This window comes from Dreissena polymorpha, chromosome 5, assembly GCF_020536995.1.
Source record: "Dreissena polymorpha isolate Duluth1 chromosome 5, UMN_Dpol_1.0, whole genome shotgun sequence".
NCBI classification, from domain to species: domain Eukaryota; kingdom Metazoa; phylum Mollusca; class Bivalvia; order Myida; family Dreissenidae; genus Dreissena; species Dreissena polymorpha.
Window position 1 is genome coordinate 60,321,546 of NC_068359.1, and position 27,507 is coordinate 60,349,052.

Here is a 27,507-nt window from a genome sequence, read left to right on the forward strand (position 1 = left end):
GTTATTGGAGATTAGACTGTGCATTCATGCATGTCCCTGAAGTGTTATTGGAGATTAGACTGTGCATTCATGCATGTCCCTGAAGTGTTATTGGAGATTAGACTGTGCATTCATGCATGTCCCTGAAGTGTTATTGGAGATTAGACTGTGCATTCATGCATGTCCCTGAAGTGTTATTGGAGATTAGACTGTGCATTCATGCATGTCCCTGAAGTGTTATTGGAGATTAGACTGTGCATTCATGCATGTCCCTGAAGTGTTATTGGAGATTAGACTTTATCCCATTTTCACCGCAACATTGACGGTATAACACGTTGTGAAATATACTTGCTTGTATTCAACACTGTGGAATATACCTGTCGCGTGCACGGACTACTTTTTAAATGACGTCATGCGATATGGTCGATATTGTTTGGTTCATTGATCGAATTTTAAAGGGATCTTTTCACGCTTTGGTAAATTGACAAAATTGAAAAAAGTTGTTTCAGAATCGCAAATTTTCGTTTTAGTTTTGATATTTGTGAGGAAACAGTAATACTGAACATTTACCATGGTCTAATATAGCCATTATATGCATCTTTTGACGATTTTAAAACCTAAAAATTATAAAGCGTTGCAACGCGAAACGATTGAATAATTTGGAGAGTTCTGTTTTTGTCGTTAAATTTTGTGAAACTACGAAGATTGCTTATATAAGGTATAAAATACCACTAGTATATGTACTCGGCGGAATAGCTCAGTAGGCTAGAGCGTTTTTACTTCAGGACTCTGGCAGGACTCCAGGGGTCACTGGTTCGAAACCTGGTCCGGGCAATGTTCTTTTCCTTTTTTTAATTTTATTCTTGATTTTTTACTGGAGCTTTTACGATCCAATGTTTACATTTATCGATATAAAGCATTTAATGAATAAGTTAAAAAATGCCAAAATCTGTGAAAAGGCCCCTTTAAGGTCACCCATTAGAAGAAAATGTGCATATTTTGCAGAAAAACATATATATGACATATTCACCAAAAGAAATGTTGAAATAAAATATGAAATTACACGATTTTTGTTTTGTTATTTTTTTATTTATAACAAAGTCGACAAAACTTAAGCTTCAAAATTATACGACCTTCAAACTTTAAATCTAGTCATATGACATAATTTTTCGCCATCCGTATAATGAATCAGCTGATTGATGGCGTCATAAAATGACATACTTATTGCGTAATTTTCCCCATTTTTTTTGACGATTTATTATAAACGCGACTTATTTCACATGTTTTCTACGTCAATTGATCCCATTTTCCTTATTTGTGTAATGTGCATTGTTTATAACCAAAGCATATACTTTTGACATTTATAATTTAACTTAAATATTAAGAATGTACAACAAGCCATACACATATCGCATAGTTCATGAATAATCTGCTATGTTTGCTTTCCTATTTAATTCACGTTAGGCATAGAGCTGTGTAAAGTATAAGATGGTAAAAATAGCACCACACTCGAATTGGGAACGTCCCATTTTGTACACGGGTATTTTGTACTCATTTATCTGCTGTGTACTGGAATGTTTTCCATTCTTTGTGTATTTATATATTAAATTATTTTCTCGTACAATAAGGGCATTTACCATAGATAAATAAAACATTGTGCAAGTTTAAACATAATTATGTTTGTATGCAGAAATCTGCAAATGCAACCGAGTTCACCAACGGCTATTATTAGATAAACTGCTCCGATTCATTTGAACAGCAGTAATGTAGAGTACATGACGTAGCGTGTGACGAAGAAGAAAGTTTATCGCGTTCATAAACTCATTTGAATAAAGTGATAGAATGGCATAAGGGTCTTTATTTAACTATGCTAAAATAATTATTAAAGACCCTAGATGCAAAATCGTCAGTTATTGAGTTAAATGGATTATTAGATGGATTTTAAAGGATAATTAAAGGTAAGATACTAGTTCTTACGTGTTTTTATTTTTGTTAGTACTTTTGTCGTTCCCTGTTCTCGGGGAAATTATTTTAACATGGGCGCCATTGATGCATCGGATTACACACGGCATACCCATAACATTATATAAAAATTACGTTCTGCGCGTCCTTAAATTCGTCGTCCGAAGTCGGAAAACGTATTGCCCTGTATATTTTGTCAAATAAAGTGTCAGTCGCTGCAATTGTCTGTTTACTTGTCAAAATTGTCAAGGTCTTCGATAGCTAAAGAAACTTCAGCGTACAGTTTATTTAGTATTGACAGACCTGTACAAAGTCGCGCCAGTCAAAAATCATAAAAAGCGACATTTAAGGTTATGGTAGCCAGAACTAGGTCGTCGATGGTGTACATGTATGTTGACATAGACAGCATTTTGTCAGGAGCAATCGCCGCCATATTGGATTTTGATCATTTTCTTTCGAAAATAAAATGAATTAAAGTAAAGTAAAATGTTCTTTTCGCGGTCGTAATGTGTTAAAATTCGCATACTGCGTAAAATTGAATGTAGGCATATGGTGATAATTTTACTTGTTTTACAGTTTGTGTGTGAATTTTTTTAAAGACTATTTTGCGTACCAGAACAAATACATGTAGAGTCGATGCGGCTAATTCCGTACGCATTCGGACAAGAATCAATATGGACGGTTATCGGCTGTTTTCTACCGAGAAATGAAAACTGCAGTGGACGCCGGGACCATTGGGCTATATTTAACTTGCTTTTTATATCGCGAGTTTTGATTGGATACTTCAGAAATTGTTGTCATGTACATTAACCTACACGAGTCTGACCTTTCGACAGCGAGAGTGAAGCCACGCCCACCGATTTCAAGGGGGGGCACTCCGCCGAAGTCCGTCATAAAAATGGCTACGCGAATCGGCCGCAAAAAGGAACCAAAAAGGCCTCATGGTATACCAGAAAGGCCATACAATAGTTTTTATTATCATTGAATAGTGGTGCTGAATATAATTATCATATCTATTAAATAGTCAAAACTTTTTTATTAGTCTACTTAAAAGCCGTTAAATTTATCATCAAAGTCGGCAAAATTATCGCCAATTATCGCATACAGTATGAATTGTTCGTTAGTCACAATATTTTTCCTTGAGTAATAGATGTTTCAGTTTTTTAATTAAAAGCCGTTAATTTTTGCAACCGATGGCAACATCGCAAATGTGGCACAGGTAAGTAAATTTATTATAATAGAAGACGAAGAACGTTTTTATTGAAATCCGATATAACACATATCTACAATGCGTTTGGTCAAAATGACCCATGCGCATTGTTATAATCGTATAACAAAGTCAAAGTCGTCAAAAAAGTAACATACACAATATATTATTATATATTATTATTTCCTCGAAAACTATCTTCTGCAATGTTTAAAATATAAAAAGTTGAAAGAATTTTCATGTACAAAAAAACTCGCTAATCAGACCGGGTTTTCAAAGGGTCATTCACAGTTTGCGGCATCTGTTTTGATAACGGATTAGTAGAAAGCCCACATATGGTGTAAAATCACACTAATTGGCCCCTATTGATAATTACTTGCGCATTTGAAAATAGTTTCTTAACTTACATTAAATTTGGAAGACTTAAACCGAAAGAAATAAAAAATGTTTTATTCTATGTGATATTATTAAAAATAATAACTGATTGTCTTTATTATTACGATTTCATTAGCATTAAAAAAATCTAGCAAAGTTTATAATGTCTTATTTATTTGCCGACTGCATTAGAATGTCAAATTTATTTAACGTTGGCCACCTTTGAAAAATGGTTTTAAATGTTCCTTTCTAATTTGTCTATATAGAGGATAAACAAGTACAAAGTTATACTCTTTTTTATAACGTGTCCGTTGCAAAACTTACATTTTCTATTTTCGCGTAGTATCTTATTATAACGACTGTGTTTTGCTTTCGGGCGATCGCTTAATATGTTGAGATTAAGCTGTTCGTGTGGACGACCACAAAGACGAATCCAACGTTTGAATTTTTCAAGATTAGTACCCGGTTGAGGGAACGGAAAAAACGTACTTCCATCTTTTAACCGTTCTGGATACATTGTGTCTGAATAACAAGTGCCATAACAGCACCTTTCAACCATTTTCTTTGTTTAAAACACAGAATTACGTATAAGCTTATGTGTCGGACAACGGCGAGTTTGACGGACAAAATGGCGGATAGTAACGGGCCTAATCTATGCTGTAATCTGATTGGTTAATAAGCCTGTCAATCAATCGGCTGTCGAAAGGTCAGTACAGTGTGTGGGTAATTCCGTACACGCAAAAGAAAGAATACCAATGTCAATCTCGACGGGTTTGTGATAGAAATATCGATACCTATATTGGATATAATTACTACTTTATTTTTTAGAAACTTAAATATGAAATTAAATTTGTTTTAAAATAAAATATTTTCATGTTAAATCATGTTGAATTCGTATTTTTTGTATGTGCATATTAGAAATTTGATTCTGTAATTTACATCTTATTCATAATGTACGTGTAAGCGACACTAAAAGTTTGTAACGAATTCATATTTATATTTGTAATTGTTGTTTTATTTGTTTGTGTTGCTGTTTTAGTTAGTTTAATTGTTTGTTGTGCTAGAGAGTGACAGTGAAGACTCAGTATCTGTTAATAACCGCAATGTTAATCAATGAAAGTGGACCGAATATGGACTTGTCCTAAGGACACAACCACTGGGCTGTGTGGGGTGGAAACGCTAAGAGATGGACATCGTTAGCTATAGCAGCGTCTATGAGACCAAGTGTCTCGTGGGAAGAGTGAGAGTCCACAATTATAAGCTGGGGCCTCGCTGGACCACAGTGTTTAAGAAAATGGCCCCGAAACCAGATCTCACCGAATGTATCCTCCATCCAAGCTTGTTCCTGGAATGTGTAAACGCTGCCGGGAACTCCGTCCTCAGTATTGTAAGATAACAAACTTTTGTACGTTTTTCCCTTTACAATAACCAGAGGGGGGATCTCGCCTCCAGCAGCGTTAACACAGGCCAGGACAGAGACATTTTCCCGCTTATTCCCAACCCTTCCGGGAATATTTTTCGCACCGGACGGCCCAAGCACCCTAGCAGGCTTGTGCAGAAGTGGAACGCTGGTTTCATCAATGTTCCAGATGCGAACAGGCTTGTCCTGTAAAGAGAGAGACTCAAGCAGCTTAGTAAGATTGTTAAAATAATTATTGGTCACAGTTGCATTTAACATCCTTGCTCTGCATGTCGATAAGGCCTGTGGTGTCCTATGGCTTACGTCTGGGTGCCTCTTCAAAAATCCAGCAATCCAATCTTTGCCAGGAACGCCATTTCTAAATGGGGACTTAATTTTGAGCTTACGGACGATTCTGCCAATCTTCACCTGCAACATTCGTCTGGTTATTCCAAATCCCTACAACAATAATAATATATGATGTATATGATGAATATCACCGCATTATATCAATAAATTGATCGTTTAATTTGTTAATACATGTGGGTGCTTTGAAACAAAATGAGATTCGCATTGTCGACCAATAATTAATACGGAGTTTTTATGATATAAGTAATGGAGTAAAGAACAATTAATAAATGCAAATGGTTTATAAATTAAATCCGCTTTATCGTTGGAAACAATTTGCTACTGTAATAGGCACAGTGCTTTAATGTCCGCTTCTTGGAATCGAGACCACATTTTGCGTTGCGTATGTTTGGTTTTAACAACGGCCAATAAGCACAACAGGACGTTTGAAATGTTAATTTTAAAAATCTTCATTGATTATTATTTAAACTTACCAACATTTTAAAAACATAATGTGTATTGAACATGACGCATGAATCACAAAAACAGTTTCAACAGGCTAGTGTACATAGAAACAGCTACACACCATGTTCGCTGCCCGTTTAATTTTTTCAACTAGCTCCACCTCAACTTCGGTTGGTATGACTGTGGGTCGCCCAGCTTGTGCCAATTCGTCGACGTTGCCGCTGATCCGGTTTTGGATGGTCATGACTGGGACACCGAATTTGCTAGAAGCTTTCCGGTACGACATCCCATGTCTTACCGCACCCACAGCATCGAGGATATCCTTTTGAGAATACATTTTGGGCATTGTGGACTGTAAATGACAAAAAACAAACACAACTCATAATTGGAAATTTATTGATCATTTTACAGAAAATACGGAAGCTCTATTAAAGAGTGTTGGCTCTAATCTCGTCCACGTGGTCAAGCAAGTCACAGTCCTGCAAAACTCTAACAACGTTCCATGCGAGATGCACTATGCTAAGTTCGTCCCTATCAAGACTGCAATATGCATTCCATATCACCTGCTGATTATACACATTTTCTGTCAATAGCGTTGACAGTCTGGTGAAAACGTCAAAAATAAGATGATGTTCATATTGCGTTTCACGCAAAAACAACTGGCACAAAAGAACGTGTATTTTCAGGCCGGTCGCCCCAAATCCAATTGATCTCAACATCAACGCATGTGGGGTTGTTCTAAATTGGAAACTCATGTCTGTAAACAAATAAACAACAACTATATAGAACATTTCTTTTCTGTATAAAAATTTAAAACACTTTTTTTCATTCCAAAAATTTTAATAGATATATCAACCTTATTATCAATATTGTTTTCGTATAAATGCGTACGAAATTACCCGCACATAACTTTTACTGGTAAAAATTAATGCGGGTAATCTCGTACACTTTTATTTTACATATTACTAAAACAATAATACGATTTTAACATATATGTTGAGCATAAAAAGAAAGAAAAAATATTTCATAAATTATTTTTAACACACAACCTTGCACACATTTCATAACAACTAAGATAATCTTATTACCGTTGGAGTTGTCGTTTCTGAGCGCTTGCTGATGATGCCGGAGAAAGCAGGAAATTTAAAATTTCGCGCCAAATACGTATGCAGCCAATCGGATTTAGACAGTAACGTCATCGGCAGTCGATTTCACGAAGTGCACATTTAAACAAGCGAAAAAAGTACTATAAGCGATATAGCGTAATTCAGTGTTGTGTAACCAAACATAGAAGATATAAACAATAAATTTATAGTGTACGAAATTAGACGCCCGTACGGAATTAGCCGCATCGACTCTATTATATCACTACGCATGGTTACATTTGTTAGATTTTAAGCGCTTTTATGACTAAATTAAAATTATTGTTAAGGTTATTAGATATATTTATGTTAAATGTCACGTTGAAAAAATCAAATGGGATAAATAGAATACTAGGATTAGCGTTGAATACAGAGAAGTTTATGTTGCTCGGCTCGAACACCGAAAGCGCTCGCCAAGGCTCGCGCTTCCGGCGTTCTAAGCCTCGCAACATAAACTTCTCTGTATTCAACGCTAACCTAGTATTCTCTATGTGCATTCATGCATGTTCCTGAAGTGTCATTGGAGATTAGACTGTGCATTCATGCATGTTCCTGAAGTGTTATTGGAGATTAGACTGTGCATTCATGCATGTCCCTAAAGTGTCATTGGAGATTAGACTGTGCATTCATGCATGTCCCTGAAGTGTCATTGGAGATTAGACTGTGCATTCATCACAGGCTAATCATGGACAACACTTTCTGACTTTATAGAATTGCTTGTTTAAAAGAAATCATTCTTAAACGAAAATTCAGTGTAGGTGAAAAGTGTCGTCCCTGATATGCCTGTGCATACTGCACTGGCTAATATGCAATAACAGTTTGCGCATATGCATTAAGCCCAGTTTTCCCAAAAGAGGCTCTATGGAGTTATGACAAACACAGTATGAGACTGGGGGCAGTGTTTACTAAATATCTGAATTCTCTTAAGTTGTACTAGGCTTACTGTGCTGATGATAGATGTAAAAATGTTTCCTGCAAGGTTATGAGTCTATACCTGCCACCTCGCCCCTGCCTCTGAACTCGGGTACCGGGTCACAGATGGTGCTGTGCGTGTCTGGTGCCCTGCTCATGTGTGTTCACCACTCCCTCTGGGTGCTAGATTCCCTCCCCTATCAGACAGAAGTACGTCTCAACCCAGCAGGCCGGTCACTATTAGCAACGGAATTAGGGAGTTCTATATTCAATGTGAGTGTTTTTTTTTCTTATAAATTTTATGATATTTTTTTTCCGCAATTTATCAGGGTTTTAAAGGGTGTTTATGGAAGTCAATCTTGTTGTTTGTTAGTCATTTTGCATGAAACAATTTATCAAGAAATTAAATTAAAAGATTACGTAAGCTTTCACCTTAAAACTTAATGGGTAAACAGGTCGTAATAATGGAAGTGTATAACACTCTTTTTAGCTCACCTGTCATGAAGTGACATGGTGAGCTTATGTGACCGTGTGATGTCCGGCGTCCGTTGTGCGTGCGTGCGTGTGTGCGTGCCTGTGTCCGTCAACAATTTGTTTGTGTAGACAGTAGAGGTCACAGTTTTCATTCAATCTTTATAAAATTTGGTCAGAATGTTTATCTTGATGAAACCTGGGTTTGGATTGTATTTGGGTCTTCTGGGGTCAAAAACTAGGTCACAAGAACAAATAATAGAAAAACCTTGTGTAGACAACAGAGGTCACAGTTTTCATCCAATCTATATGACATTTAGTCAGAATGTTTATCTTGATGAAATCTGGGTTTGGATTGTATTTGGGTCACCTGGGGTCAAAAACTAGGTCACTAGGTCAAATAATAGAAAAACCTTGTGTAGACAATGGGGGGGGGGGTCACATTTTTCATCCAATCTTTATGAAATTTGGTCAGAATGTTTATCTTGATGAAATCTGGGTTGGGATTGTATTTGGGTACTTTGGGGTAAAAAACTAGGTCACTAGGTCAAATAATAGGAAAACCTTGTGTAAACAATAGAGGTCACAGTTTTCATCCAATCTTTATGAAATTTGGTCAGAATGTTTATCTTGATGAAATCTAGATTGGGATTGTATTTGGGTCATCTGGGGTCAAAAACTAGGTCACTAGGTCAAATAATATAAAAACCTTGTGTAGATAACAGAGGTCACAGTTTTCATCCAATCTTTATGAAATTTGGTCAGAATGTTTATCTTGATGAAATCTGGGTTGAGATTGTATTTGGATCACCTGGGGTCAAAAACTAGGTCACTAGGTCAAATAAAAGAAAAACCTTGTGTAGACAATAGACGTTATATTTTTAATCTGATCTGTCTGTCATTCATTGCATGTCCCAAAACTTAAACCTTGGTTAAAGTTTTGCAATAACTTTTGCATTATTGAAGATAGCAACTTGATATTTGGCATACATGTGTAACTCTAGCAACCCCAGCAAATCTTATCTATCAGTGGAAGATCTAAGAAAATCAGCTAATCTGCATAGTGGTTCCATTACAAGTTATTTTAATAAAACATCTTTATTAAAACCAAATTAATATAATTGAAAGAAAAATAAATTCTCTTCAATATGATATAAATTTTAATAATCTTTAATTTATATTCGCTGCTTAACACTCTTTATTCGATTCAAGTACAGCGTCTGTGTCCCATTTCCTTTGTTTATCTGCGCTGACCCCCGGTTGTTTACAACACATTTGCGACCTGACAAGGTTATTTGAATCACAGGAGTTTGAAATTCTATCCATAAAGCTAATATAATGGCTAAATAAAAAAAATATACCCCTATATAGTATAAAGACTACAGGAATGAAACGCAGCAGACCCCGGACCCGCCCATTTTCCAGTAAACAAGGGAAATTACTGGAAAAACAGGGTACCCTACATCGACCCATTGTATGATAATCAAAAGGCCAGTTAAAGAAACTACGAAACTACGATGAGCTGAAAGTGTTGAATAATTGTGAATTAAGAGGAAAGTAGTTCACGGTAAGCATAGTTCGTAGTTTCTTTCACCGGCCTTTTGATATTATGCCATTGGTCGATGTAGGGTACATTGGCTCTAAAATCAAAGTGCTTCCACCAACAACTTTGAAACTTTATATATAGCTGCACCTTGATGAGTTCTACACGCCACACCCGTTTTTGGGTCTCTAGGGAAAGGTCAAGGTTACTGTAATATAAAACTTTAACATATGCTCTTTTCTTCTGAAAGGCTCTTTTCTTCTGAAGAGCTTTCATTTATTAAAAAATGCACCCACAGCCGAGCATTGGCACCCTATGTGCGGTGTTCTTGTTTAAATAATACTGCACAATTGCGCTCAAGTGTTAGGTGACACATTATACGTTGACGGTATTCAGTTCGGCAATATTGAGGCAATTTGTTATCAAGTAGAGGCAAACTGATGTCATTGCAAAGAGGATGTTTGTTGGTTTCCATAGATAATTATTATTCATGAGTGATAAAGGAAAGATATTATGTAAATTTTATGATCACAAGTCAATAAAAATCTATAATCTACGGAAAAAAACAAACTTACTTTTTATTGAATGAATTTTTATCATTAATTTACATATTAAAAGAGTTTGAACAGATATTTTTTACCGGGACAATGGCATCATTACATTATTATCATCATTATTGAAAATTACTCTTATTTTCACTGTTTTAAATATTTAATAATCCTTTTTAGCTCACCTGAGCACTAGGTGCTTATCGTGAGCTTTTGTGATCGCCTTTTGTCTGTCTTTTGTCGTGCGGCGTCAACATTTGCCTTTTTAACCCTCTAGAGGCCACATTTATTGTCCGACGTTCATGAAATTTGGCCAGAAGATTTGTGCTTATGATATTTTGGACAAATGCAAAAATGGTTCCCTTAGCTTGAAAAACATGGCCGCTAGGAGACGGGTCCTTTTTCCTAATATGGCTATAGTTAAACCTTGTTAACACTCTAGAGGCCACATTTATTGAACAATCATCAGAAACTTGGTCAGAAGATTTGTCTCAATGATATTTTGAACTAGCTTGAAAATGGTTTCAGTTGCTTAAAAAAAATTGCTGCCAGAGGGCGGAGCATTTTTTCATAATATGGTTATAATATATGGCTATAGTAAAACCTTGTAAATACTCTTGAGGCCACATTTATTGTCAGATCTTCATTAAACTTGGTCAGAATTTTTTTCCCAAGTATATCTTGAACGAGTTTGTAATTGGTTCCAGTTGGTTGAAAAACATTAGCGCCAGGGGATCAGGGCATTTTTCTATATATGGCTATATTAAAAACTTTTTAGCACTCTAAAAGTTACATTTATAGTCCAATCTTCTTGAAACTTGGTCAGAACATTTTTATGCCCCCAGATCCAATGATCGGGGGCATATTGTTTTTGGCCTGTCCGTCTGTCATTCTGTCCCAAAACTTTAACCTTGGTTAAAGTTTTGCGATAACTTTTGCAATATTGAAGATTGAAACTTGATATTTGGCATTCATGTGTATCTCATGGAGCTGCACATTTTGAGTGGTGAAAGGTCATGGTTATCCTTCAAGGTCAAAGGTAAAAAAACAAATCCAAGGGAAGTTATAAGCTTTAAAGGGAGATAATTACCTATCTGTACCTGCCAAATGATATAAAATAAATAAATCAATCAAAGCGGCGCAGTAGGTGGCATTGTGTTTCTGACAAACACATCTCTTGTTTCAAATGATATCTTGGATGAGTAAAAATAAAGGTTCTTGTCTGTTTAAAAACATGGTAGCCAGTGGGCGGGGCATTTTCCTTATATGGCTATATATGGCTATAGTTAAACCTTGTTAACACTCAAGAGGCTACTTAAATTGTCCAATCATCATGTAACTTGGTCAAAAGATTTGTCATAATGATATCTTGGACGAGTTCAAAAACGTTTTCGGGTGATAAAAAATAGAGGGCAGGGCATTTTTCCTTATATGTCTATAGTAAAAACTTGTTAGCATTCTTTAAGTCACATTCTTAAAATGGACCCGGCCTGTTGAAACAAAGGCCAACAGGAGGCATGGAAATAATTCTTCTATGGCTATAGTAAAACCTTGTTAGCACTTCAACAGTTAAATAAGTCCCCTCTTCATGAAACTTGTTCAGAACATTCGTTCTTATGATATATCTTGGGCTGCACAGAACAGGTCAGTTCCTTTGTATCTCAGGTGAGCAACTTTGGGACTTTCAAGCCCTCTTGTTTTTAATACCTGATATTAATCTACAAGCTACAAACCACAGAAAAATAAATAAATAATTATGTTCTGAAAAAACTGGGCATAATGCATGTGCAGTCCGCACAGGCTAATGAGGGACAACACTTTCCGCTGGTATTGGTATTTTTAGTTTCAAGGAACCCTAACCTTCCTTACCAAGTTTAGGCGGAAAGTGTGGTCCCTGATTAGCCTGTGCGGACTGCACAGGCTAATCTGGGACGACACTTTACGCACAAGCATTATGTCCAGTTTTCTCAGAACACGGCTCAATTGTGTTCTTACTTTGTTTGTAGACTGTTGAGGAGAAGGTGGGGTATGCAATAGGTGTTGGTTCAAGTATATGCTACGTATTTTCCCGTGTGGCACAAATGTTTAAAAATGTAAGTATATAAACTATATATAGATGTTATAGAAACAGTTCAATTAAATTTGTCTAAAGTGGGTATATCAGATCTTGATATAATTGGTTAATGTTATCATACTTCAAGCAACATACACATATAAAGTAGAAATAGTTAAACAAATAAAGCAAATATAAACATTTTGGAGGAACAATAATTTTCAATATTGTTTCTTTAAGGATCATCATAGCATTAAATTTATTCCTGCTTTAAACATTTCATATATTCATCCCTTTTAAAGTACTAAATAGTCAACTTCCAAACTGCATCTCCAACATGGTCGTAAACCCGCATAACTAACATAAAAATACGGCTTTCATGCTGTTACCGCACTTATGTCTTGTTGAAATCTTTCCTTTGACCAGTAAAGAAGGCAAATATATCTTAACCTTCATAGATTGTTTTAAAAACTGGAGTTATGATCTCTTTTCTTGAAAAAATGACTTTAAAAAGGGATTAAGTATTAAGATAAATTATATTTCTGTATTTTATGAGTTGATTTTCATCCACTATTAATCGGAATCTTACATGTTGCAAATTTTTGTTTGCAGTAAAAACTAAGGTCTAATATCAGTGATTGTGGTTTTGATTTCTTATTGTTCTATGATGTATCAGTCTTAATTTTAAATATCTAACATGTTTCCTATGTGTTTCAGTATAAATTTAATTGCAAAGATACAGTTATCAGTTTTATTTTAATCTAGCTTGTTGTTTATGTATTTAAGTGAATATTTAAGTGTAAGCGCAAATTGACAGAAATTCTATCTCCCGTTTTAATGATGGATTAAATTATGAACAATTTGCCAGCCAGTCTAAATTCCATTTTATTTATTTGATTGTACACTCACATCAATAGTCTATCTACCATTTTGTTGATGTATTGAAGTATACGCCCAAGTCGACAGATGCTCTATCTACAATCTTTTTCATGTGTTTCAGTTTAAGCTAAGGTCAATGGTCTGTCTACCATTTTGATTTATGTGTTTCAGTATATGCACAATTCAACAAATGGTTTACCAACAGTTTGTGTATGTGTTTCAGTATAAGCGCAAGTCGACAGATGGTCTATGGTTGTTTGTTTCAGTATAAGCGCAAGTCGACAGATGGTCTATGGTTGTTTGTTTCAGTATAAGCGCAAGTCGACAGATGGTCTATGGTTGTTTGTTTCAGTATAAGCGCAAGTCGACAGATGGTCTATAGTTGTTTGTTTCAGTATAAGCGCAAGTCGACAGACAATTTACCTTACATTTTTGTTTAAATGTTTCAGTAAACGCGCATGTCAACAAATTGTCTATGTACCATTTTGTTTGCTTATGAGAGTATAAGCGCAAGTCCATGGATTTTCTAGCTGCCATTTTATTTATTATTTCAGTATGAACTCAAGTCAAGGGATGGTCTATATTCCATTTCGTTACTATATTTCAGTACATGCACAAGACGACAAAAGGTCTATCTACCATTTTCTTCATGTGATTCAGTTCAACCGCAAGTCGACAGACGGTCTATCTTCCATTTTCCTAATGTGTTTCAGTTCAAGCGCAAGTCGACAGACGGTCTATCTTCCATTTTCCTAATGTGTTTCAGTACAAGTGCAAGTCGACAGACGGTCTATCTTCCATTTTCCTAATGTGTTTCAGTTCAAGCGCAAGTCGACAGACGGTCTATCTTCCATTTTCCTAATGTGTTTCAGTACAAGTGCAAGTCGACAGACGGTCTATCTTCCATTTTCCTAATGTGTTTCAGTTCAAGCGCAAGTCGACAGACGGTCTATCTTCCATTTTCCTAATGTGTTTCAGTACAAGTGCAAGTCGACAGACGGTCTATCTTCCATTTTCCTAATGTGTTTCAGTTCAAGCGCAAGTCGACAGACGGTCTATCTTCCATTTTCCTAATGTGTTTCAGTTCAAGCGCAAGTCGACAGACGGTCTATCTTCCATTTTCCTAATGTGTTTCAGTTCAAGCGCAAGTCGACAGACGGTCTATCTTCCATTTTCCTAATGTGTTTCAGTACAAGCGCAAGTCTACAGATGGTCTATCAGTGATGATGTTCATCCTCGCTGTGTTTGGTAATGTCACTTATGGTCTCTCAATCCTCGTCCGCCAACAGGACGCCAACTACCTGGTCAAGCACCTGCCCTGGCTCATTGGCAGCCTTGGTGTCGTGTTTTTGGACTCCGCTGTATCCTTGACACTGTCCTGTTGATCCATAATTAAGTCTCTTTAAGAGGAGGCAATAAATGCATGTGCCCAGATTGGCCTGTGCAGTATCAACAAATTTGCTTTAGAGCAAGACTCTACGATTTGTATGTGTTAAATTGTAATATATTGATAAAAATATGTTCCATTAACACAAAATTGGCAAGAAAAATTATACATTGAAGACGAATTTCATAAAATGCAGCAAGGACAAATTAGCGCCCCGAGTCGCTTGTGACGAAGATACTTCGTACATATTTTCCTACAATAACCTAAGCATTCGTCTTTTTAGTTAGTGTTCGTGTGTCCTATGAATAGATATTGTTGCAGGAATTTAAAATGGACCGTTAAACTAAATTTAGATTCACATCGTACATGCATGATTTACATGCTGGCGAATTCGACTGTACAGACATTTTCGATTTCAGAATTAAATATCTGGCTTCTTTAGCATTTATTTACACATGTTCTTCTTAACTTTTATTTTTATTTATATTGAAATATATTTATAATAATTTTTTTTAAACATTTTATATAAATTCATAAATATTGGACAAAACCGTATAGTCTCGCTTTAAATGATTCTCATTTGTATGTTTATTTTCTATTTTCTGATCAAGGGAGGCAAATCCTTTGATTTCAATTTTTTATTTCTGAAGGAGTTGTGTCCCATTGCAATCCTGTAAACCATGTAAAGTGAATCAACAACATTTGTATTATTTTACCCCCATTACTGGTAATGGGTGCTTTGTAGAAGTCACTTTGTCGGTTGGTCTGTCTGTCCCGAAAATTTCATCTGATCTTCACCAAACTTGCTCAGAAGTTGTATCTCTAGATGAGGTCAAGTTTGAATATGGGTCATGGCGGGTCAAAAACTAGGTCACGGGGTCACTAAGTGTGTTTTAAAAAGAAAGTTTGTCGACCCATAACTATGTCATTTATCGTTAGATTTTAAAATGACTTGTACAATTGTTCACCATCATGGGACGGTGTGTCGTGCGAAAGAATTACGTTGATATCTCAAAGGTCAAGGTCACACTTTGAGTTCAAAGGTAAAATGCTTGTCCGGGCCATAACTTTGTCGTTCATTGTGGGATTTTAAAATCATTTGGCACATTTGTTCACCATCATTGATGACGGTGTGTCACGCGAAAGAATTACATCAATATCTCAAAGGTCAAGATCACACTTTGAGTTCAAAGGTCAAAAATGCCCATAAATTAGCTTGTCCGGGCCATAACTATGTTGTTCGATGTGAGATTTTAAAATCATTTCGCACATTTGTTCACCATCATTGGACAGTGTGTGGTGCAAAAGAATTACATCGATATCTCAAAGGTGAAGGTCACACTTTGAGTTCAAAGATCAAAAATGGCCATAAATGAGTTTGTCCAGGCCATAACTATGTCGTTCATTGTGAGATTTTGAAATCATTTGGCACATTTGTTCACCATCATTGGACGGTGTGTCGCGAAAAAATTACGTTGATATCTCCAAGGTCAAGGTCACACTTTGAGTTCAAAGGTCAAAAATGCCATGAATTAACTTGTCCCGGCCATTCCTTTGTCGTTTATTGTGAGATTTTAAAATCATTTGGCACATATGTTCACCATCATTGGAAGTTGTGTCGCGCGAAAGAACTACGTCAATATCCTCAAGGTCAAGGTCACATTTTGAATTCAATGTTCAAAAATGGCCATACATGAGCTTGTCCAGGCCATAACTATGTCTTTCATTGTGAGATTTTAAAATCATTTGTTCACCATCATTGGACGGTGTGTCGCGCGAAATAATTACGTCGATATCTCCAAGGTCAAGGTCACACTTTGAGTTCAAAGGTCAAAAATGGCCTTAAATGAGCGTGTCCGGGCCATAACTATGTCATTCATTGTGAGATTTTAAACTCATTTGTTCACCATCATTGGACGGTGTGTCGCACAAAAGAATTATGTCAATATCTCCAAAGTCAAGGTCACACTTTGAGTTCAAAGGTAAAAAATGGCTATAAATGATCTTGTCGGAGCCATAACTATGTCATTCATTGTAAGATTTTAAAATGACTCTGTACATTAATTTTGTTCATAGTCATTGGATGGCGTGTCATGCGAAAGAATTCAAGAGTTTAAATGTCAAATTGGCCATAAATGATAATGGCATAATAATTCTTAAAAATCACCGTAAATTAGCTTCTCTTGTTTTGTGAAGACAACATGAAAAATAGTCTGTGTCATAGCAGCATGTGGGCGTATATGTCACGTCTGTGACAAAGCTCTAGTTAACATTCCAATTAGCAGCAGATAAATCTTTACCCACTGCAAGGTCCTTTATTATTGCAAGTGACAAACTGATTGCTCAGAAATAAGACACAGGTCATGCTCAGAAATTAGGCATTGGACAAATCCGACATGCTCAGAAATAAGACATGGGACATGCTCAGAAATTAGACATGGGACATGCTCAGAAATTAGACATTGGACAAAGCGCTTCACAAAAAAACTCAAATGAATAAATGTAAAGCATGGCAGCTGGAGATCAAGATAGTTTAAAGGCAGCATGACCTCACATATATTGGTAGATGTGTCAAACATTTGTAGCAAAATGCAAATAAAATATATATAACAAACTAAGGAAGTACATGTTTTAAGCCTTGTTTCACAATCATTAACTGTGTATCTTTAATACCTTCGCAGTATAGAATTGCTATCAATTTGTGCATTGGGTTACACTTTAAATCCACTAGTCAGGACCATTTTGCTTGAGTCAGTCTATTTATATTTTTATGTAAGTACGTGATTTGGAGATATTGATAATTGTGACTGCTACTATTCACTTGGTGTGGAGTTTGATCCTTGACCCTGCCACAGCTATTGAGCCAGTTTATCTACTATGGTACCAAAGGTGACTTCAATGACCTGCTGAAGCAACCCTTGCTGAATGGGCCCACAGATGCTGATGCTGATTTGGAAGTACGTGTTACCTCGGCTGTGTCCATCAACGCAGACTAGGCATGGGAAAGGATGCCACAATCGGGGAAAACTGGGCGTAATGCATGTGCGTAAAGTATCATCCTTGATAAGCCGTGCAGTCCAAACAGGTTAATCAGGAGCAAAACTTTCCGCCTAAACTGAGTTGTCATGCAGAAGAGACTTCCTTTAAACTATACATTACAAAGGTGTAAAGTGTGGTCCCTGATTAGCCTTTGTACACTGCAAAGCCTAAACGAAGATCACACTTTATGCAAATGCACTCAGCCCAGTTTTCTCAGAACACGACTCAATAGTAAAGGATACCAGATTGGGGGGGGGGGGGGTAGTTTCCTGGGGTAGTTTCAACCCAGTTTTCTCAGAGCACGACTCAATAGTAAAGGATACCAGATTTGGGGGGGGGTAGTTTCCTGGGGTAGTATTCAATGGCTTATGGTGGAAAACAGTAGTCAAATGATCCTTTATGTTTCAAGATGACTTGGTCACGTGACTTGGTCACGTCAGTGATCATAAGTCATAATACTGATGAATATTTATTATTTTACTCATGTTTTATATTACTTATGTTTATGTTTTAAATGTTTTGTGAAAGATGCTTTTTTGAAAATCCACGTGTAACAGAACTTTAAATAGAGAAGATGTAACTCAAGAGAAATTAATATGCTAAAAATGAAGGTTGATTTTAATGAATTGAAGTGATTTAAGTTTGATGGCTATTGATGTGTTGATGGTATAAAAACATAAATATTTAAACCATTAAGCAGCTTTTATTGTTAAACAGCTTTTATTGTTAAACAATATTTAATTTTCTGTTCACCTTTGTTGATAATGTTTTTCAACTTCAATAGTTGTACCAGTACTTATTGTCCACTTAAATGTGTTATGTTATTATTATGTATTTTATTTGACTATTCATCCATTTATTCTACTCAGTGTTAACATGCAGGTCAGTATGGTAGGTATAAAGTCCCACCACTCGGAGGTGAAATTTTATGTTTTATTACCTCCCCTTTATGTCGTGAGGAATCTCAGATCAGAGTCGGCATATCATAGGTGTATGTAACAGCTGCTTGGTGAATCTTTCACAAGAATTACACGTATTTAACCCTTTACAACTTAGATACATTGTAAACGCTTTACCACTAATGTACGTATTTTTATGACTTTGTAGTCCCTTCAAAAATTGACTTTAATTAAAGATCTTTCTTATTAGATTCAAGTATTAAAGGCTTCATTTCCAACCCTTAGATACTGATGGGCAGCAAACTGCATACAACCTGAACAGACTGTAAGTTACTCGCAGGCTGTTCTGGTTTTATGCTGTTCGCATAAAGCCATTTTCACTTTGCTTCTGAGTGGGAAAGGGTTAACTTCATTTAAATTTTGAGTAAATGGAAATTATGCCCATTTTGTTCATTTTATGCATGTTGTGTTAAATTGTTCTAACAAAGATCTGTAATTTAATAATTGATATTATTTTATTTACTTTCGTTTATATTTATGCAAATTATTTAATTGATTTAACACATTTATATTAAAAATCCAAATTTTTGTAAAAAAAATAATCTTTGTTTTACAAATGTTTTAAATAATTTTAAATATATTTTTTATTGTGTAAAAGAAATTAACTCAGGTTTTTATGTAAGGCATATTTTTATCAATGTTTTAACATTAATCTTTGCATTAATCAAGGTTATTTCTTTAAAATGAAATCAACTTTAGCGTGATGGAATCTTTTTCATCGTAACATTTTAGCTCAAGTTCATTGTTATACTTAAATATTACTATGGAGAAGTGGAATTTGTTTCATTTTTAAATTTTACAAGTAAATTGTGTTTGTTTTGTGAATTTATTCTCAGCGATGTTCATGTGTTCTTAAACAAATAAAAACTGTGATACCCATGTAAATCAATGCATTTTCTGTTGTTCCTAATTTTGTTAGCTCACATGAGCACAGGTGCTCATGGTTATTTGAGATTTTCGAGAATTTTTGCTATATTCGATCCTAATTGATTAAATAATTTCTACATATAAAACAAGAAATGTTGCATAGATATTTTGAAAAATTTCACCTTGTACAAAAAAGTCATGGTTTACACGTTGGCAATAACTGTGTATAGAAACTAAGTTTGGCCGTCCTCTACCTGATTTATATGCCTCATTTCGAAGAAGGCAGCATATAGCAGTTGCGTCTGTATGTCCGTCTGCCTGTACGTCTGTGCAGAGTTTCCTGTCTCGGCCATAGCTTTGATTTGTAAACTGAACATTATAAGACAATGCAATCATCATAAAACGACGTGTCGCGTGTAAAATGTCCGTCTACCTCGTACGTCATATTCACTCTTTGAGTTCAAAGATCAACTTTGGCCATACACAGCTTGTCCACTAAGACTTTGTGAATACACGTCCGGATTAATATATAACTTACCACTAATGACCATCGTGAGGAGAAGATATTTCGTGTGTAAACTCTGCCTCAATACCTAAGTGGTCAAGGTCAAACTTAGAGGTCAAAGGTCAAATTTGGCCATTGAACAGCTTGTCTGGACTGTACATTTGTCATTCATCATAAAAATGTGAATACAAGTTTAAAAAGATAATTTACGGCTAATGACAACACAGAAGACAGCGTGTCACGTGTATTACCGGTCTCATTGCCTCAAAGGTTTAAGTCACACTTGTCTAATTAGGCCATACATAGAATGTCTGTGACCGAAGTGGAGTTGGAAACAAAAGCGCAATCTTCGGACAACCGTTCACCAGTAACACATGTCTTATTTGGAGGTGTTAGTGGAGACATTTTTTTCCTGATCAACCGTCGTAGGTTCGTTCGTCCATTGTCAAGTTTTTACCAAACAATCGTCATTTCTGTTACTTATGCCAACAGAACAAAACCAACTTGGGCCGTGCTCTGTTAAAAAGGTATTAAAGGGGCCTTTTCACAGATTTTGGCTTTTTTTTTTAACTTATTCATTAAATGCTTTATATTGATAAATGTAAACATTGGATCGTAAAAGCTCCAGTAAAAAATCAAGAAAAAAATTAAAAAAAGGAAAAGAACATTGCCCGGAGCAGTTTTCGAACCAGTGACCCCTGGAGTCCTGCCAGAGTCCTGAAGTAAAAACGCTTAAGCCTACTGAGCTATTCCGCCGAGTACACATTCTGGACGTATTTTATACGTTATATAAGAAATCTTCGTAGTTTCACAAAATTTAACGACAAAAACAGAACTCTCCAAATTATTCAATCGTTTCGCGTTGCAACGCTTTATAATTTTTAGGTTTTAAAATCGTCAAAAGATGCATATAATGGCTATATTAGAGCATGGTTAATGTTCAGTATTACTGTTTCCTCACAAATATCATAACTAAAACGAAAACTTACGAATCTGAAACAACTTTTTTTCAATTTTGTCAATTTACCAAAGCGTGAAAAGATCCCTTTAAATGCCTGTGCGTGTAGTGTCGTCCCAGATTCGCCTTGCACATGCTAATCAGGGACGACACTTTCCGCATTTATGATATTTTCTGTTTAAAGAAATTCTCTTTAGCAAAAATCCACGCAGAAAGTGTCGTCCCTGATTTGCCTGTGCGGACTGCACGTGCTAATCTGGGCCGACACTACGCACATGCATTAAATGGTATGAAATATTCTCTAGTGACTGTGATACATATCAACATTTTTTAAGTCATTCTCATGGAAGTAAAAATTTGCCACACATTGGGGTCACGTGGTTTAAATAGAATTTCATCGGAAACAAGACTTCCCTAATACAATATTTTCAACTGAAACCGCAATACCCCATGCAACGTTAAACGATCTAGCGGTACTCGTGTGATACATCACACCGCTACCACAACCGCAAATGTAATTGTATTGCTATACAAATTCGACCAAGCTGTCTTGATTTTTATATCAGACCGTCCCTTTTATGAAGTAGTCATTGTACGTGTGTTATATCAACAGCACTAGGTGAAGTAAGCTGACGCATCTGCACGTGGAGCACTTCCACGGCGTAATGTCATATGTTAGGGCACAGTTCATGTGAACTTATATTATTGTGTATTCTATATATGATATCTAGTTCTAGAATAAAATCTCAAGCGCTGGTCGTTTGGTATTACACTTCTTAGAATGCGCTTGTCATGTGTTAGGACACAGTCCATGGGAACTTTTCTTATTGAGTATGTTTTTCTAGCATCAAATCAGAAGCGCTGGTTATTTGTAAACACACTTCTTAGAATGAGCGCGCTCCGCTTTTCCGTATTAAACCATTCCTTATCAAAAATCAGCCCCAACACAATTGAAACTGTGATAGAGAATATCGAGGACTTGATTAGGGGATTTTTCAGTAATATAAACCTTTAGATGAATACAAATCAATAGCTCACCTCGTTGAAGGGTGAAACAATAGAATGTTTGTTGTATTAAGACCCGGTTGACGAACGACCTGTACTTGATATGCCTCACTTCGTTTGGGACATATACTAGTATATCGATAGAACTAATTTTGTGTATTTTAACCCTTTCAGTGCGGGAACCGAATTTTAAAGGCCTTTGCAAACAGTTTGGATCCAGATGAGACGCCACAAAACGTGGCGTCTCATCTGGATCCAAACTGTTTGCTATTCTGATAGTATTCTTTGAAAAAAAATGAAGAAAATGCTTATTTTACAAATTCAGCAGACGACATTTTAGCAGACGACAAATTTCCCAGCATGCAAAGGGTTAATGGTTAAAAATACCGAAAACAGTACCGATTGTTTTACACGAAATTAACGTTGATAGTTTAACTTTCTAGGGCCTATTCGGAGTACAGAAATACTATGGACCGATGCCAAACTCTACCCATATCCGAGCTGGACTGGATATTCCGATGTCAGCGCGCTACCAATACGACCGCTAGACTCACAATACTAGCAGTGCTCCAGCTAGGATTTAAAAAGGGCAGGGGGCTTTTTTGTCAAAAGGGCACTTTCGACGCGCAGTATTTTGTCAAAAGGGCACTTTCGAGCGCGCGGGCTTTTCTGGAATGCTATGTTATTAATAATTGTTAGAATATAATATTCCCATTATTATTAAACCATTTAAATATAATGTATACAATGAGGAATAAATTAATTACTTGTAATGTAATAAGAGATTTAAAAATTACCATATGTAAAAAATCATTTTTTAAGGGCATGGGGGCCCTAGGAAGTGCAGGGTGAAAGTTCGAGAGGGCAGGGCTGGGCACCCTTCAATTTAGGTCTAGCAGGAGCACTGGACTAGTACTATCCAGGTCCCTGTACTATCAAATCATTCGATTAAACTGAAACCTCAGGTTACTAATTTGTCCGTCTTTATAGCATACGTGCAGATTAATAGAGCAATTTAGTATAACCACGTATGTTGACTTGCTATGATATTAGGCGGGCCACGTATGTTGACTTGCTATGATATTAGGCGGGCGTTGCGTGACAAAGTATAAGCACGTATGTTGACTTGCTATGATATTAGGCGGGCGTTGCGTGACAAAGTATAACCACGTATGTTGACTTGCTATGATATTAGGCGGGCGTTGCGTGACAAAGTATAACCACGTATGTTGACTTGCTATGATATTAGGCGGGCGTTGCGTGACAAAGTATAACCACGTATGTTGACTTGCTATGATATTAGGCGGGCGTTGCGTGACAAAGTATAAGCACGTATGTTGACTTGCTATGATATTAGGCGGGCGTTGCGTGACAAGACCAATCGAACACAAAAGCACACAATGGTGTATTCAATATGAATTAATTTGCACCACGGGTAGATAATTAAAACGATCTGTTAACGATGTTTGTTTGTTTTAGATAACCAACTTTATATCCAGACTGTTCAGACTTGATGTAACAGACATGCTAAAATGCGGAGTTTACCAGCAAACACAATACTGTGTTGAATAATACACAACATATTGACATCTTCAACGTCGTGGGATAGAGCGGTTACGGCTGTCAATTGGCTGACTGAGCTTATTCAAGTTATTTACTACTAATAGCGAATTATCTAGACGAAATGACGTAAAGAATGTGTCGATGATTTTGGGATCGAGGGTTACCATGGCAATAGTTTGATAACTGAGGAAGACCATCACGGGATCATGATGATGATGATCATGCTTGCGATAATGACCATGTTTATAACAATTAAGAATCTGACTTTGACGACTACGTACATACTGTGGCCGTGTTTCTGACGGCTGATAACGATAATAATGATTATGAAGGCGATGATGACAATTATGGTAATTATTTGATATGTACTTCAGCTAATTTATATTCGTAACTCGAAATGCTTTGTTTTATGACCCTTATTGTAAATATGCAGTATACTTTGGTCGTGAAATAGTAAAAATACGCTGGCACAGTTCTATTCAATCTGTTAAAGATAATGATGATGATGACTATGATAGTTATGACGAGGACGACATCTACGATGATGATAAACCGAACCGCGTTCTGGAAAAAAACTCGCTTAATGCATGTGCGTCAAGTGTCATCCCAGCCTGTACAGTAAGAACGGCTAATACAGAACGACAAGTGTCATCCCAGCCTGTGCAGTAAGAACGGCTAATACAGAACGACAAGTGTCATCCCAGCCTGTGCAGTAAGAACGGCTAATACAGAACGACAAGTGTCATCCCAGCCTGTGCAGTAAGAACGGCTAATACAGAACGACACATCCCAGCCTGTGCAGTAAGAACGGCTAATACAGAACGACAAGTGTCATCCCAGCCTGTGCAGTAAGAACGGCTAATACAGAACGACACATCCCAGCCTGTGCAGTAAGAACGGCTAATACAGAACGACAAGTGTCATCCCAGCCTGTGCAGTAAGAACGGCTAATACAGAACGACAAGTGTCATCTCAGCCTGTGCAGTAAGAACGGCTAATACAGAACGACAAGTGTCATCCCAGCCTGTGCAGTAAGAACGGCTAATACAGAACGACACATCCCAGCCTGTGCAGTAAGAACGGCTAATACAAAACGACACATCCCAGCCACTGCAGTAAAAACGGCTAATACAGAGTGTCATCCCAGCCTGTGCAGTAAGAACGGCTAATACAGAACGACACGTGTCATCCCAGCCTGTGCAGTAAGAACGGCTAATACAGAACGACGTCATCCCAGCCTGTGCAGTAAGAACGGCTAATACAGAACGACGTCAAGTGTCATCCCAGCCTGTGCAGTAAGAACGGCTAATACAGAACGACGTCAAGTGTCATCCCAGCCTGTGCAGAAAGAACGGCTAATACAGAACGACGTCAAGTGTCATCCCAGCCTGTGCAGTAAGAACGGCTAATACAGAACGACGTCAAGTGTCATCCCAGCCTGTGCAGTAAGAACGGCTAATACAGAACGACGTCAAGTGTCATCCCAGCCTGTGCAGTAAGAACGGCTAATACAGAACGACACTCTCGGGTTAATTTTTTTTCGTGTATAGAAAGTATATTGTCAACGAACATCAAGTTTAGACAGAAAATGCCGTCCCTGATTAACTTGTATGCTCTGCGCGGGCTATCAGGGATGGCACCTAACGCACATGCATTAACCCTTTCCCACTCTGGCTATGGCAAACAGCATAAAAATCAGGACAGCCAGTCAGTTACCCGCTGTCTGTTCAGGTTGTATGCTGTTTACGGCTCATGAATCTAGTAAGAAATGTCTTAACTTAAATTTTACTTACTACTACAAATCCGTTTAACTGAGTGGTAAAGGGTTAAGCCCGCTCACACAAAGCGAGGCTCATTCCGTCAATAGGTCTCATTAATATCTTGTCCATGTACCGAACCAATCGTGATACATCGGCTATCTCCGAAATCATTCGCAAGATTAATTTATGGAATAAATCGTCTGCTGATCCGGAATGGTACCGAACGTCGTTGACATCAGGGCGTTCCCATCCTGGTCGCCTTACCTTGTAGTCTCGTCAGCTAATGCGCGTCTGCCAAGACAGCTATCAATAATTCACAGCGCCGATGTAGGCGATATTAAGGCGACCATATGTACTGATTTTGGGATGCGAGAGGCCCAAACGTTCGTCGATTTTACTGTTATTAAGATATACTTTATGATTTATAGTTTATTATCTACCTTTTTACAACGAATTAAATTCTGATACGTGATAAATTTAATACGGACGTTGTCGTGATACGAAAAAGAACAACGCACCAGAACGACCAAAATATTTAAATTAGTTAAAAAGCAACGATAATTCGAAAATATTTTGACAATGATATTACATAAATACATTATGCACCTTGAATGCACTAAGACTCGCCCAAGATGGTTATTTATTTTGACCTTGTTTAATTGTAAAATTGCCAATGCACTTGCATTGTTTTATTTAAGGACATTCACGCGGGTAGTATTGAAGTATAGGACTTTTAAAGTCCATTGCAATAAAGAGTGTTTACCTGTAACCCACTTTCTGCGTCGAATTTATCCGTGCAGAAATGTGTGCAGCAAAACAAAAAAAATACTTCATGAAGCTCACAATTTTTACGGATCAAAACACACGTTAAAACTGTCATGAAAAATACATTCACTCATAACACCATAAGATAATGTGAATTCTTACACGTTTCTGTTGTTTTTTTTTATATAACATATGTTCACTATATTTCATCTGGAGGGTCCAACAACCAAAATGGTATATTAGTGATATCTCGTCAGATCTTACAGTATCCAAATCTGTCTGCAAACATTACTCCATAAGAGTGTCGCTATGAGAAAAAGTTTTCTTTTGCATGCGCGTAAATAGCCGTTGCAGCGTAGTCTGGTTAGTCTGTTCAGGCTAATCCACTAACGACATTATCCGCTCTTGATGAATTTATTGTTTAAAAGAAGTGTCATCTTTACGAAAATCTAGTCTAGCCGGAAAGTGTCGTATAAGATAAGCCTGTGCAGACTTCACAGGCTAATCTGGGACGAGACTATACTCACATTCATAATGCCCCGTATTCCCATTGTACGGATCATATGTATGTAATATGCGGTTACAAAATAGCATGAGGAAAGTGATTGAACTGAATATCGAAGAGCTGCCCTTCTCATCTCATGTTAGTCATTTTCCGCGCCAAAACTAAAAAAGAATCGCTAGTTAAACTGATTCGAATCAATTTTAAACGGCGAGTGTACGGCGTTGATGATTGTGTGCTAAAGTGCACTTGTTTCTGCTTTCTGTTGTGTTTCTGAATTGGTGATGATGATGATGAGTATGATGAGTATGATGATGATGATGATGATGATGAGTATGATGATGATGATGATGATGATGATGATGATGATGATGGTGATGATGATGATGATAATGATGATGATGATGATGATGATGATGATGATGATGATGATGATGATGATGATGATGATGATGATGATGATGATGATGGTGATGATGGTGATGATGATGATGATGATGATGATGATGATGATGATGATGATGATGATGATGATGATGATGATGATGATGATGATGATGATGATGATGATGATGATGATGATGATGATGATGATGATGATGATGATGCTGATCATGTTTTTAAAAATGTGTAAATTGACTGAAACGACTGACGGGCCCCACTGCTTTTTACTAAAAACAAATAGAATAAGGACAAATATCAGCGATTGGTTATATAGATTAATCTGTTCGGCGCTATGAATAATAAATACAGCCATTGTATCACTTGACTTTAAATGAAGAATCATCTAAAAGATAGAACCACTAAGTTATTCATACCTATTATTCTTCGGAAGTCAATTAATTATGAATTAGGTTTTAAGCCATTTAAAGTTGAAACGGTTACAAGCAGAATGTGTTGAATACAAATAAATT

At 36.7% G+C, this 27,507-nt stretch overlaps 1 protein-coding gene across 2 annotated transcripts in view; it reads left to right on the forward strand.

Annotated features, from left to right (window-relative positions):
• The window catches only part of LOC127882050 (lysosomal amino acid transporter 1 homolog), a 29,031-nt gene extending 9,478 nt beyond the window's left edge, over window positions 1-19,553 (forward strand). For both annotated transcript variants that reach the window (XM_052430446.1, XM_052430447.1), the window contains exons 5-8: window positions 7,857-8,062; window positions 12,358-12,444; window positions 14,474-14,644; window positions 17,526-19,553. In XM_052430446.1, the coding sequence (XP_052286406.1) occupies window positions 7,857-8,062; window positions 12,358-12,444; window positions 14,474-14,644; window positions 17,526-17,666 (605 nt within the window). In that variant the 3' untranslated portion in view covers window positions 17,667-19,553. The remainder of the gene's footprint in view (window positions 1-7,856; window positions 8,063-12,357; window positions 12,445-14,473; window positions 14,645-17,525) is intronic.
• Window positions 19,554-27,507: the final 7,954 nt, after the last annotated feature.